Source organism: Histomonas meleagridis (genome assembly GCF_020186115.1).
Source record: "Histomonas meleagridis strain 2922-C6/04-10x chromosome Unknown contig_48, whole genome shotgun sequence".
NCBI classification, from domain to species: Eukaryota; Parabasalia; order Tritrichomonadida; family Dientamoebidae; genus Histomonas; species Histomonas meleagridis.
Genome location: NW_027150891.1, coordinates 76,758 through 91,762, shown reverse-complemented (window position 1 = coordinate 91,762; position 15,005 = coordinate 76,758). Strand labels below are relative to the sequence as shown.

Below are 15,005 nucleotides of genomic sequence, written 5' to 3'. Positions count from 1 at the left end.
GACACCGAAATTATCTGATGAAGTAACACCTGTTGAATTAGATAAGCCAAAGATATCGACGATTCCATATATAAATCTTTTAGGTAATTCTATTAATGGTTTCTCGAATGTTACAATGGATGAATTAGCTGAACAAGATGAAACATTACGAAGTCATTATGAAGATGATTATGTTAAATGGCTCGATTGGGTTCGCTATGGTTTTTATACCAAATTTAATGAATTATCACAATATCAACGTCCTCGTGTCATCGATTTCCTTTCGATGTTTGGTTTACTTGATAATTATAATATGTTAGAAATTAAACCTCAAAATGACCAAACGTTAATTAATGAAATTATTCATAAATTCGACGAGTTAGAAAACTTAAAGATAAATATAATACCAATTTTACATGTATTAAATGATGACATATCATTCGAATTTAAAGATGAACATTATAATCGAATGTCGCCACGTTTAAAGGAATTCTTGGAAGAAATTGGACAACAAATGTTATTCGATGATGAATCAAATCGAAAAAGGAATTTACCATTGTTAAGAACTTCTGTCCCTATAATACCTTCGACGTTTTCTATTGCCGCATTTTTATGTCCTGAAATGGCTAAAGATATCGAAGGCGCAAAAAGAATTAATGAAATGTCGAATAATTCATTAATTAAAATAATATTTAATGAATCGGATTTCGATATAAAAATTACAAAATATATAAAACAGAAACAAATCGTTTTGATCGTTAAGCCAACTTTGAAAGGTTTATACACTGTTTGGCATTATAGTTCATTCGATGGAAGATTGACACCATTTAATAAATTACAGACGTTGTCCGCAAAGGCATTGGGTAATTACATCTCGTTGTGCATGGAAATATTCGGAGTAAGTGAAACAGGATTCAAGTTGGATAACGTGCCAAGAAAGAGATTGAAGCTAATCGAGGAATTGTGTAAGGAAAAATTGGTGAAGGAATTGGCGCAAGTCGCATTTAACGAATTTAAATAGGAAATAAAGTTTTATTTGTATTTTCTTGTTCATTTGAAGGTGTAAAAAATATTTTGAAATTTGTCATTTTGTTGTAAATTAGAATTTGAGAAAATTAATGATTTAGTATTTGTATAAAGTATTAATGACGATGATTTTGGAATTTTACTATTTTTTGAAGAAAAGGGTACAAAAATTAATAATGATATTAGAAATAAATCAACATGAAAGAGAAATTTATATCTCGTTAAATATTTTCTTCAAATTCCAAATGATATTTTGGTTTATGCTTCAAAATAGAATAATATGAATTATTATTTGCATGCGAAATATTTAAGTGGGATATCCCACAGTAACTTCTGCTAGATTTTTTTCGATAAATCAGAATAAAAAATTTGCTGCGATTCTTCAGATGGATATTTTTCCATAAAACAAAATGAACAATTCAAGGGTATGATGAATAGTTTACTTGATATATAACAGATTCTAATTTCCTTATAAATAATCTTTTTATTTTAAAATCAATTTGAAACAATGTTTGTATTTTTTTATTAAAAATGGTTTCGAAACCGATAGATCTCATTTTTTCAATTAAATAAACTATTTAAAAGCATGCTTTCACATGTGATACAATTGAAATCACCAACATTAGGTGGTTATTGGTATTGAATTTTTCAAAGAAGTCCCATAAAAACCATAGGCCGAATTTTAGACAGCCAAATATGTATTCAAAAAATTGTTTTGACAGTTGTCTTCGTTGTGGGTATATCCTCTGTTTTTCTCATATTTTTGATTAGATGAATGTGAAAAGAGATATTGCTTTGGAATAGCTTGGAGAGAGATACTTAAAATCACAGGGAAAATTGGTTTTTTTGTGACGTTTGACAGTTGTCATTTCTCAAAATAGTCAATTTTTCACTATTGTGTGAAAATAGTCAACGTAATTTAAACGTTCATTTCTAAATCATTTTAATGTTTAAAAAGAAAAAAATCAAGGTTATTCTCACAGATATGAAATTAATAGACATGCCTCCAAATCAGTATCGAATCTTTTTCAAAGCTAAACAAGGATCAAAACACATTAAAACAAAAGCTTATGCCATTGTCCAAAATCAAGTGATTTTTCCAGAACCAATATGCTTTTTATATGATGTATCTTCTCACTTCAGTGGGAAGCTTGTAAGACCATTACGTCTTTCATTTCGTTTCGAAACAGCAACAGGTTCAGGATATACACGTTATGGAATTGTTGAAATTGATGTTGTTCAATGCTTCAAGGAGAACAAAAAGTACCTCCACGTTCTCCTTGATCATTGTTCTTATAATACTTGCTTTTCTTGTTTATTACTATTTCCAGATGAATCTCCACCAGCTGAAGAAAGCTCTGAAAGTCAGCAATTCCAAAGCCTTGTGGTTCCAAGAAGTGAAAGCGAAACTTCTTTTTCTGCAAGGTCCGGATCATTTTCAAACCAAAAACAATCAGAAACATTCAGTATATCTGATTCGAACTCGTCAGTAAAAGGAGCAACGTTCTCTGTAACTAACGAGAAATATCAGTTGCTTGAGAAGCAAATTGATCAGCTTCTCACTGATGTAATTTTAAAGTTTAGTTAATTTGAAGATATAGAAAATAATTCTACTTGTCATAAATGTAAAAAGAAAATGATGAATTTTATATAACAAGCTTTTTTTTTTAAATAGTTATTGTGCTTTTATTATTGTATTTTATGGAGAGGGGGTTGGGAAACGATTAAAGGGACCCATTCGAATAAACTACTCAATTTATTTTTTGTCACTTTTTATCTGCTAACAATAAAAAATATAGCAAGAGGAAATTCGAACTTTTTGATAACTTTGATAGCCTCAAAAAATTAATTGAGTAGTTTATACCAATATCGTCAAGTTAGTGGGAATATGGGTACTGTCGACGGTTATGATCGGTATATATTGAAAAAGCTACGCATTGCTGGGCTGTTTTGATTGAACTGACGGTTGTGGTACAACAAAAACAACGAAAAAACTAAAAAAAATGCGCATCGATACAAAAAATGCAAGAAGGGTACCCTTCCATTATAGTGATCAATCTCTAACATCGGACTCCAGGCTTCGACTAACAAGCTGGGCGAAAGCTCCATACAAAAGAAAAAAGATTGAATAAAAATTAGAATCTTTGAATATAAGCCACAAATTCAGTTGGAATGTCATGGAGCCGTTGACCTCTTCTAGGAATTTCTATTCCTAATTCGATGCAAAGATTATATACCATTTTTCTCCCTACATGGTACTTTTGCATCATACCTTCGACTCCAAGATTTGGAATTTCTTGACGAAGTTGATCCTCCAACTAAATAGGTTGGTTCATCGGTGGAGCGTTCATCAAAATTTATGACTTTGTGAAAAATTAAGAAGATAAGTGCATTTGTGAAACATTATTATTCTTTTTGACGAATATGTGAAGTATTCAAAAAGTGAAACTCCCTCAAATTCAGTTATTAATTCAAACAGCATGTAAAGTATTCAAAAGTGGAATGTATTTAAAAAGTTTTTTCTTTAACAATAAAAAATAATAAAAATCAACCAAAACACATTTCTAATGATAATAATAATGAATCAAAACTGAAAGGTTTAGGATATTATCTATTAGATTTTTCATCATATTTCTGAATATCGTCCGATTAAACCAAAAAAATAATAGATTCGACCAAATAAAGTGGACCCAGAAAGGTTTCCCAACGATAGAGTCGAATGAAGGGAAAATAATCGAATTCATATTTAAAACCTTCCTACCGTTGGGAAACCTTCCTGCAAAAGTGACTATAATTCGTTTATTAATAATTATTAATTGTGTAATCACCATCGTTCTTAACTACTTCTTTCTAGCGTTCGGACACACACACACACAGCGCTATTGAAGCTTCGCGTGATACGCTCGCTTCAAGCCGCGCTACATAAACTAAAGGATGAACGGCTAAAATCGATTGAATTATCATAAATCGGTTGGTTTTGATTGAAAGTAATAAAATATATTTAAATTCATGATGACATTTATATTTAAAATGTGTGAGGCATTAATCCGGCTGAGTTGTTGTTAATACTATGTGGAAGGTTGTTATTAACTGAGGTTTTGATGTTAATCCTATGTGGAAAGTTGTGTTTGGAGCTCAAAGTTGTTATTAACTGAAGGTTTTTATCAAAAAAGTACCTTTTAATTTTCAAAGGTGATTTTTTAACCCTTTTTTTGAACCCTCAACGAAACGGAGAAAATAAGCATTTTTTGAAGGATTTAACGCAAAAGTTGAAAGTTGATATATCTGTAAGAATTTAGTGTTTTGATGTTAATCCTATGTGGAAAGTTGTGTTTGGAGCTTAAAGCTGTTATTAACTGAAGGTTTTTATCAAAAAAGTACCTTTTAAAAATCACGCAAAAAGAATATGACAAAAAAAATAAATTATTTAAACTAAGTTTTATAATAATCCGTAAAGTTTCATGAATTTTTTATAACGTACTTGTACTTTTTTATGATTCACGTCATACGCTCTAACAAATGCCAAACCGCGCTTATCATAACAGATTGTTAATTTTCTAAATTTAATGTCGTTCCAGAAGAAGAAAGAATCAAGCTCAGGATCATAATAATAATCTTTAAATTTATGGTTACCGTATTCTAAAATTTCAATTGAATCTTCATTGATTTCGTCGAAGAATTCAAAAGCTCTATCGCTATATGAAGAAGTATTTTTTAGATTTTCTGACTGATAAACCCAACGGAGATTTGAAACGTGATTGTTTGAACGATTGTGATCTATATGATCTATAAAAGGTTTGTCATCAGGATTTGGAATAAATTGTAATGCAACAATACGATGTTTAAGATATAATTTTCTGTTTAATTTACATGCAATATAACCGGTAGTTTTAATTGAAAATTCTTTAATGATTTTTTTTTTTTTTTTTCTTCTAATGGCATAAGGGTATTCTGTGTTAATCTCATAATTTCGGTTTACAACGCAAGTTTTCCAACTCATATTTTATTAAAAATAAAAAAATAAATTATTTAAAAATTAGCTTTAATTTTTGATTTTGTGAAATCATCCGAAAAACGCTTATTTTACTTCGTTGAGGGTTCAAAAAAGGGTTCACTTTTTTATTTTTTTAACCCTCAGAAATTTTGTGTCACTTTTCGAGTGTCACTTTTTTGTAAAGGTCGTTGGTTCGAGATACAGCACTATTGAATTTTTTATGGAACCACTTTTTTACAATTTCAAATAACATGTCTTTTCATAACATTTCCGGTAGGTATATAATGCGGTCGGGACTGATCCCGAGGTCCCTAGGGGCCCCCTGCCAGCGCAGGCCCTAGGGGATCCCGTGATCATTCCCGACCTTTATCACTGGGGGGGATTTCGGGGTCTTCGACCCCGGAGGTGCCCTTCGGACCTCTCGGAGGTCTCAGCCCCCTTCAATCCCCTGAGTGTGCTCGCTCCGCTCGCAACAACAATCAAAATGATTTTTGTGAGCCAGCTAATTCGATAGAAAATTTGAATGAGCATTCAATTTTGAGAGAACGCGAAACTGACGGTTGAAGTTGTTGTAAAAAATATTTTGAATTATCATTTAATTTAGTGGCAAATGTAAAATTTTTTGAATTGTCATTTAATTTGGTGGCAAAACGATTAATAATTGAATAGGTACTGAAAATATTGGCGGGAAATGAATTTGAATGAGTTCTGAAAAAGTTTTTAAAAGTATTGAAATCTTAAAAAAAAAATCTGACACGCGTTTCTCGACACAGGAGCATTTTTTTTTCAATGTTGTAAAAAGTAAAGTATTGAATTATTTTACAATGAAAAAAATTTTGGTGGTAATTGAACGTTAAGGATTAGAAATTGGCGGGCAGTAATGAGATTTGAATGAGTACTGAAAATGTAAATTTGAATGATGCTATCAATTAGTGTCAAACGTAAAATTTTTTGAATTGTCATTGAATTTAGTGGCAAATGTAAAAAATATTTGATGACGAATTTTATGACGGTGTTTATGACGAAGGATAAAGTGAACGTTAAGGAAGAACGTTAGAGTCGAACGTTAAGGAAGAACGTTAGAGTTGAACGTTAAGGTAGAACGAGTAAAAAAAGTTCAAAAATAAAATTCAATAGGTTTGGGAATCGAACGTAAGACATTAACAAAAAACGCACTGTACGGGAATCGAACGTAAGGCGTTCATTGAAAAAGTGAAAAACTGACATTGAAATTTTAAAATAAATTTATCTCGTTATATGATAGTCATTTTCACATGATTTACATATCAAACGATTTCTTATTGTTTGTATTTTCCGGAAAAGTTATTTTTTCTCCTTCAAACTCTTTTGAAATTGCTATATTTTGATTACCAATATATGCATTTAATGATATAATTCTATTATCGATTTCTTCACGTTTCTCAACAAGTTCGTTTGTGATCTTCTTGACAATATCATTTCTGGCTTTCATAAATTTATTATTTAATTCTGCAGGAGCAATATTTACAAGTTTCTTTTCATTTGTTTTAGTAAGAATGTTATCGGTAAACTTTAAATTTACTGATTCAAGAAGTTTTAAATTCTTATCATAAAATTTAACGCCGACAAGAATATTATTATGAAGTATAGGTTTATTTGTTGGTTTGTCTATCTTCACTGTTGTATTATGATTATATTTAAAATCAACAGCGGCGTAAGGCGTCTTGCCGGAGCAAGACTTGTCTTGCGACTTAATTTTATATTCTGATATTAAATAATCTTGGAATGAATCCATTTATTAACGGTAAAAAATTTATTTTTATAAATAAAAAAATAATGCGAAAAAATTTACTTTAAAGAGAAGTATGATAAAAAAATTTGATGAGATAGAAGAATTGTTTGATAAATTAGAAAAACAGAACAAAGAAATTTTAGAAAATGCTAAGATAAAACCCATTCATGAAAAATTTTTATTTGCTCAAAACGGAATAACTGCTTTTATAGCGCCGATGGGTTCAGGGAAATCATATCTTTACGTTAAACTTGGAGCGAAACAAGAAGTATTATTTAACGAACCGTTTTTCGAACTAATAACTATTTGTAGTACATCCTCAAAATTTGATGAAACAGTAAATACTTATAAAGAAGCAATAAAGAAAACGAAACTTGTTGCGATAAAAGATACTGATTTGTTAGACTGGATTAATAAATATATTCGGAGAATTTTAAAATATAATTCTATCATCAAATATATCAATTCTGATTTTAAGAAAACGGATGAAGAAGTAGAAAGATTATTTATGAAATATAATTTGAATAACTCAAAGAAGAAATTAAAATACATTTCCGAGAAGTTAGCGAAGTATCAATGGAAAACTTATCCGCATAGATGTTTGTTGATATTAGATGATTTTGCTAATCATCCTTTGCTGAGAAGTAAAGAAACGGAGATGTCAAGATTACTTAAAAAACTCAGACACTTTAATATTAACGTTATCATTTGTGTGCAAACAACAAAAAGTATACCAAAAGATATAAAAAGAACTTTATCAGATATTGTATTATTTAATGGAATTTCAAAAGATGATTTTTATGACTTAATAAAAGAAAGTCCTGCATCAATATTTGATGTTAATAATTTATGGTCCGTTTATTCTAAGCTTCAAAGTCCACACGCAACGTTTAGTATTCACATTAAAGCACGAAGAGTTATTATAAATCAAAAAATAAAAGAATCTTAAGATTCGGAACGGCTCTCTGAGCCTGAGCTCCTTCGGAGCGAAACAATGTTTCATAAAAATTCATTTTTGATTTTGAATCTCACCGACAAATAAATCTTCATCCTGTATGCCTTGAACAGAAATTGTTATATACATTGGATTCAGTAAATGTACTTCGTGAAGGTTTGCGTCAACGAGTGTCAACTGTATATGTGACAAATCATTAGAATTTATGTCAATTTCAAAATCAGCGTTTGATACAATAATCGGAAAATTTGCCGAAAAAAGAGTTATTGATTCTAAGAACGATTTTTGAAATGTTAATGGTTTCGTTTAAATTTCTATAAGAACTTTTTCCAACATTCGACAAAAGATATAATACTGGAGTTGATAAAGTATTTCCGACTGATTCAGCGAATATTTCAAAGGATCCTTTGGGATCCCCGGCGCCAGAGCGCCATGTATCTGTACCATTAAGGCTCTCAGAGCCGGGTGCAGGGCACCATGTTGATGGTATAGGAAGAATTTGTGAGTATAATCCTGATATTTGAATTATATTATATGAAGCATTATTTATTGTAAAGGCATTTGAAGAAGTAAATACAATTCTACCGGCTTCGTCGACTTCAGACGTAACGCCTGATTCTTGAATTAAAGAATTCAACAGTAATATAAACGTTTGAGAGTTTAAGTCAGTGTAATCATTATTGAAATAGTATTTTTTACCGTTAATCTGTATAAAATCATCTTTCTCAATAACAACAATAGAACATTTAGTCGTTAACGATGTTACAATCATTTTTGCTTGACGTGTTGGCGGTGACGGTAAGTTTACGTCAATTCTATTGTAATGTTCAGCGTCGTAGGAAGAAATTGTATAATCAATTACTGCATTATACATTTTATATATTGTAAAAATTTATGAATAACATATATAAAAAATTCAAGGGTTAAAAAATCACAAAAAGTTAACCTTTCAGTAACTCGAGCAAACATGCAATATTCATGTCAAATCATTCGAAAAACGCTAATTTACTCGGATTCGAGCCCTGGCGTGACTCGTATTCGTTGAGGGTTCACTTTTTGGTTAAAGTTAACCCTCAAAAATTTAATGATACTTTTTTAACATTTTAATTTATGTAAAATGTTTTTTATTGGTGTTTGGATGTGTGTTATTGGAACCATTTACGTTTTAAATTCAATCGTAAATACAATGATAAAAATATATGTTGTATTTAACGAAGAGGAAGGAGATAAAAAAGAAATCCCTGAAGATATTAAAAGGTCACTTTACTCTTAAAGTACAACAGTTTTTCTGTAATTATAAAGAAATACTAATTGAATAATAAACCTGCAATATTTCGGATAAATATTATTTTTACCGTTTGTTGTAAATCTAATGTTAAATGTTGAGCCATCAGTTGGCGCGTTATATAATACAGTAGGTTTTTCATAAAAATCACCTTTGATGCCAATGAATCGTCTCTTCGAATCACTAAATGAAGCATGAAATTCTAAATACTCTCTGTTCCAAACATTATTAAAAGTCATTACTTCCGTTTGAGTTGACAAATAACTTATACTTTCTGACGTTACATCTTGATTTAAGAATTTCAAAAAACTTTCTAAATTAGATGTAGTACTTCCTGAATCAACAATCGCGAATTTTGCGACAAGATTTTGGCTTTCATCCGAGCCTACATAAGTACAAGCAAAATATAAATTGCCTGAGTCTTCGTATTCATAAGATAATCTATAACTCGCAAATGAATTATTAAAACTATTACAAATTGACGTTAAAATTTCAAATAAAGTATTTTGCGCCATAACTTGAATTTTAATGATACGTGGATTAGGTGAAGAACCACTGACGCTTTCAGGTTTAGTTACTTCAAACTGTAATGAGAAAACGTGAGCGGTCGGCGTTATATCTAATCTTCTTATGCCAATAGCTTTATTCTGTGACGGAGACTCTAACCAACGTTGAGGATAACGGAAAGTATAACCATTTTGAGGATTTAATACTTCATACTTATCTAAATCAAGATTTGTATAATTTTCTTCAATCGGTAACTGAGACGCAGTTGTTGTAAATTGATTTTCAGTTTTATACATTTTTATCTTATTAAAAATGTCAAATTCAAAGTTTGAAAAAAATTGAAAATATAGTTAGAGCATTAATGAATAAAAACAGTGTTGTATACAGTAATAATCAAAAAACATCTGATACATTATCAAATGGTATATGTACATTACAGATAAATAGTTATGACAAATCATTTGTTTTCACTTACGGAAGAAATCATGTTGTAATATCACCGTTAGATAATAGTATAAAAAATTTAAAAGTATATCAATAATAATATTAAAGTTGATGATATACTTACTGGAAAAAATATAATGAAAAATGCATATATAATTGAAATGTTCGGTAATATAAATAAAGTATTGGATTTATATAAACAATTCGTAAAAATCAATGAAGATAGTAATAATGTTTCAATTACAAATTTAATTATTGATACCATTAATGGTTATTCAACAGATGATTTTGCATTAAAAAAATCATACACATGAAATTATTAATAATGATTTAGCTATTAATGGAAGTTTAGTTGCAAACACCATTAACGGATATTATATTTCAAACAGTATTGGAGGAGGTTCTAATTCAACAGTAAATATTCCATCAATCGCGACTATTAAATCAGATGGAGTCATGGAAGTCGGTGAGTATATTGATTTTCATTATAGAGATGATTATAATAAAGATAATACGTGGAGAATTAGAGCAATAACCGATACATTAAGTTTTTAAGCAAAGGTGGAAGTACAATTAGTTTTAATAATAACGGTAATATAACAGTAAATAGTATTAATGGTATTTCTACAAATGATATATCACTAACGACGCATAATCACGACGACAAATACTCTCCGTTAAATCATATTCATAGTGATTATCTAACTAATGCTAACTTAGAAAGTATTAATCATAAATTAACAGGAATATATTATAATGAAGAAACGATTACTAATGAGGAAGAAGAAGAGGATATTACTGAAAAATATACTTTAATAAATCAAGATCTTATAGTTAATGGTACGATTAATGATATTAACACAGAAGAAATAGCTTTAGTTCGAGACGGAATTTTATCTACCGGAGACGTTATATCATTCGAAAACGGAGTCAGTATATCAACTTATGATAATACTACTGATGAAGGAATTACTGAAAATAATTTATTAATAAATTTTCCTAATGGTAATAGTATCATGTTAGAGGATAGCGGACATACTTATGGTATAATTAATAATGATGGAGAATTAAAAAACAGAATACTATTTAACAAAACAAATGATCATTGATGATGAAGACATACAAGAAATTTTAATGGGACCTCCAGGAGAAGACGGTGAATCCACATATAAAGAAAGTTTTGTTGATAGTATATTTGATATAATAGATACATTTTTTACAGCTGCTGATACAGCATATACTATAGCTCAAATTGTAAGTCAAATAAAAAATTTTGGGTGGGCAGGATTTTTTATATAATAGTTTTGGGATTAATGTTATGAAGTCAAAAGGTTATTTACCGTTACCATCATTGAAATCAGTAGTTTTTGATGAATATGATATATCGACAGGTGGAATGTTGGAAGATTTAGAAGTTCCAAACGCTGAAGATATTGACCAAGAATTTAATGAATATAATTATTTAATAAATCTATTTCCCAGAAATGAATATTATATTTAAAAATTTGAAGTATTATTATAAAGACGTCTCTAAAGGTCAAAGAACAAATGAATTAGGTCTTTTATTAGTCGATTGTCAGATATATAAACGTTTCGTTAATCATAAACATGATAATTATTTAATAGCTGCTGATTTAAATAATTATACAGGAATAACTTATCATAAAGATTTATTAGAAACTAATGAAGAGGAGGAAGAAATATATGAAATCTACACGTCAATTAATCAAGATTTAAAGGTTAATGGATCGCTGATCTCCGATAGCTTTAGCTGTCGCGGTAATGTTGAATGTACAACAATTAATGGTATTGATTTAGATGAATTATCTGTTATCAGTAATGATATATTTAATATTAACAATAAATTAACAGGTATTACTTTTAATAAAGATTATGTCAAAACAAATGAAGAAGAAGATATTTATGAAATTTACACGGCAATGAATCAAGATAAAAAAATAAATGGTAATATAGAATGTACAACTATTAATGGTATTGATACTAATAACTTTTCTTTAACAAATCATACTCACAATCAATATTTAACTAATGATAATTTAACTGATATAAATAAGGCTTTAACAGGGAATATCATATAATGAATATGGCGATTGGACTAAGATTGAACAAGATTTATTAGTAGGTAATGATATTTCATGTAGAATATTGACAGCAAGTCGTAATATTAATATTGATTGTAGTAAATATTCAGATGATACAAATATTTATAAAGGATTGTTTATTCATAGAACTAATGCAATGCCGGGTGATTCTATTAGAATGGATATAGGTGTATTGCCTAATGGAGATGATTGTAGCGTAATAGAACATTACGTAGGTTCTGATGATAATATTGATACTTGTCTAAGATTCAAAGTTTGTGATGGCAATTATGTAAGTATATTTAGAAACGGTAATATTAGTTGTAATAGTATTAATGGAATTGATACTAATAATATTTCATTAACAACACATAATCATGATGATAAATATTCTTTATTAAATCATAATCATACAGAATTTAATAATGCTATTACTATTAATGGTGAACTTATTGTAAATAGTGATATATTTATTGATGGTAATATAAATTGTATTTCTATTAATAATATTTCTGTTGATAATTTCTCATTAAAAAATCATACTCATGATACTATTGATAATGATTTAAATGTTAATGGTAATTTATATTGTGAAACAATTAATGGAAAAATACCTGAAGAATTCTCATTAAAATATCATAATCATGACGAAAGATATTCTTTAACAACACATAATCATGATGATAAATACTCTTCGTTAAATCATACACATAATGAATATTCATTAACAACACATAATCATGATGATAAATACTCTTCGTTAAATCATACTCATAATGAATACTCATTAACAACACATAATCATGACGATAAATACTCTTCGTTAAATCATACACATGAAATTATTAATAATGATTTAGCTATTAATGGTAGTCTTGTCGCAAATTCCATTAACGGATATTATATTTCACACAGTATTGGAGGAGGTTCTAATTCAACAGTAAATATTCCATCAATCGCGACTATTAAATCAGATGGTGTAATGGAAGTTGGACAATATATTGACTTTCATGATAATAATGATTTAAATAGTGATTATTCTTGGAGAATAAGAACTGCCGGCAATGTTATGTATTTCGGTAAACTTGATAATAATGATGGTGTTATTAGTTTCAATGGAATTGATGATAATATAAATTGTATTTCTATTAATGATATACCTGTTAATAATTTTTCTTTAAATACACATACTCATAGTTATAATGATATTACTGATAAACCATCAACATTTACTCCATCATCTCATACTCATCAACCTGCTGATATTGTTCCTTATCAAAATTCTGTATTAAAAACAGGAAGATTTTTAGATTTCGTTTTTCATAATAATTCAACAGAAGCACCAGGTATTTATACTTGGAGAATAGCATCATATGAAAATGAATTAGGATTTTGGCATATATCAGATGGTACATACAGAAAAGCTATTATATCAAGTAGTGGTGGAGGTCAGATTAATAAAACTATTGTGCATAATGCGCCGATAGACGAAACATTAACATTAAATGATTTTGATATTGGCTCTCCTGTATTTATAACAGGTAACGTATATAAATTAAATAATAATAATTATACTTCAGTTACTGATTCTACTAATTGTATTCCTAGTGTTAAATCATCAGGAACTTATAAAGAATTTATCGGAATTTGTACATCAAAACATAACTCTGGTGAAATTTTTTCAAATAGGAGACACAATTAAACAAGACATATCGATTAATCAAGATACAATTGATTTTGCAACTCACGGAGATTATTATTTTAAAGTTACTGATTCATCAAAATATAATATTGGCGATACAGTGCTTTATGATGAAACTATATTAGATGACGAAACACCATTAACGGCAAAAATAAATAATATGATTATTGGAAAAGTCACCGCTATTATATCTGATTCTCTGTTAGCTGTATTCAGCTCTTAGAGCCTCAAGGCATTTTATGCCGTTTCGGCAATAATATCGCGAATTCTTTTTAATGATTCATTCACATAAATTAACACTTCATTTATTTTTTTATGTTGTTCTGCAATGATATTCTTACTCTTTTTACTTCTTTTATCCTTCGGTTCGTTAATTTCTAAATATTGTTTACAAATTTCTAATGGTGATTTTTCTATTAAATCATTTTCTACAATAAAAGTAATCAGTAACTGAATATATAATTCATTTAAATGAATTTTTGCAGTTTCTATTTCTTCGTCAATATTTTCATTTATTTTCTTTATATCAAAAAATCTTTCCATTTTATATAAAATAAAAAAATAAAAAAAATAAAAAAAATAAAATGAAAAATTCTTGTTCTGCTCTTGTTTCGGAAAATCAAACGTCTGCTTTATGCTTAACTAAATTAAATAATATAAAGATTGAAAATAAAATTAATGATTCAGTAAATGATTATTCAAATACTATTAAAGAATATAAAAAAAAAAATCTTAAACCATCAACTTCCCGTTGAAGTTAAATTAGAAAGAAATCAACAATATTTAGAACAAATTTTAGAATTTGCAAAATCAATTCCTGCTGTAAGTATTCCTGAATTAACACTTGATGTTTCAGTCAAAAGTTTTCCAAAAAAAAAAAAAAAAAAAAGTGATTCAACAGAAATAAAAGCGTTAATTAGAAAAATTAACAGAAAAACTCAAACCTTTTTCTTGTAATCACTCAGCACTCGAACGTAAAGCATTAACATATAATGCTGATGCCTTAAAATTACGTAAAAGGTCTGAATTAAAGATAATTGATGATTTTTATAAATTATTAGCTGAGTATTGCTGGCGAATTAAAAATAAAGATTTAAGAGGAAAGGAATTTAATGAGTTTAATATTGAAATGTATGATGTTGATAAAGTTATTGAAGCTTCAATGAATTTTTCGGCTGAAGTTTATAATTTCAACGCTAAGTATCATTCACTGAAATGTGATAAATGTGAAAAATTGATG

General features: G+C 28.6%; 2 protein-coding genes across 2 annotated transcripts; one reads left to right on the top strand and one right to left on the bottom strand.

The window, feature by feature from the left end:
• Nucleotides 1–1,951: 1,951 nt before the first annotated feature.
• Nucleotides 1,952–2,593, top strand: GO595_006772 (uncharacterized protein; the record flags this gene model as incomplete). Its single annotated transcript, XM_067920162.1, has 1 exon — nt 1,952–2,593. The coding sequence occupies one exon, from the start codon at nt 1,952–1,954 to the stop codon at nt 2,591–2,593; it is 642 nt and encodes a 213-aa protein (XP_067772992.1).
• A 5,352-nt stretch (nt 2,594–7,945) lies between these two features.
• Nucleotides 7,946–8,497, bottom strand: GO595_006771 (uncharacterized protein; the record flags this gene model as incomplete). The annotated part of the gene is made up of 1 exon (XM_067920161.1): nt 7,946–8,497. One exon carries the CDS (start codon nt 8,495–8,497, stop codon nt 7,946–7,948), a length of 552 nt encoding a protein of 183 aa, XP_067772991.1.
• Between the last annotated feature and the right edge of the window lie 6,508 nt (nt 8,498–15,005).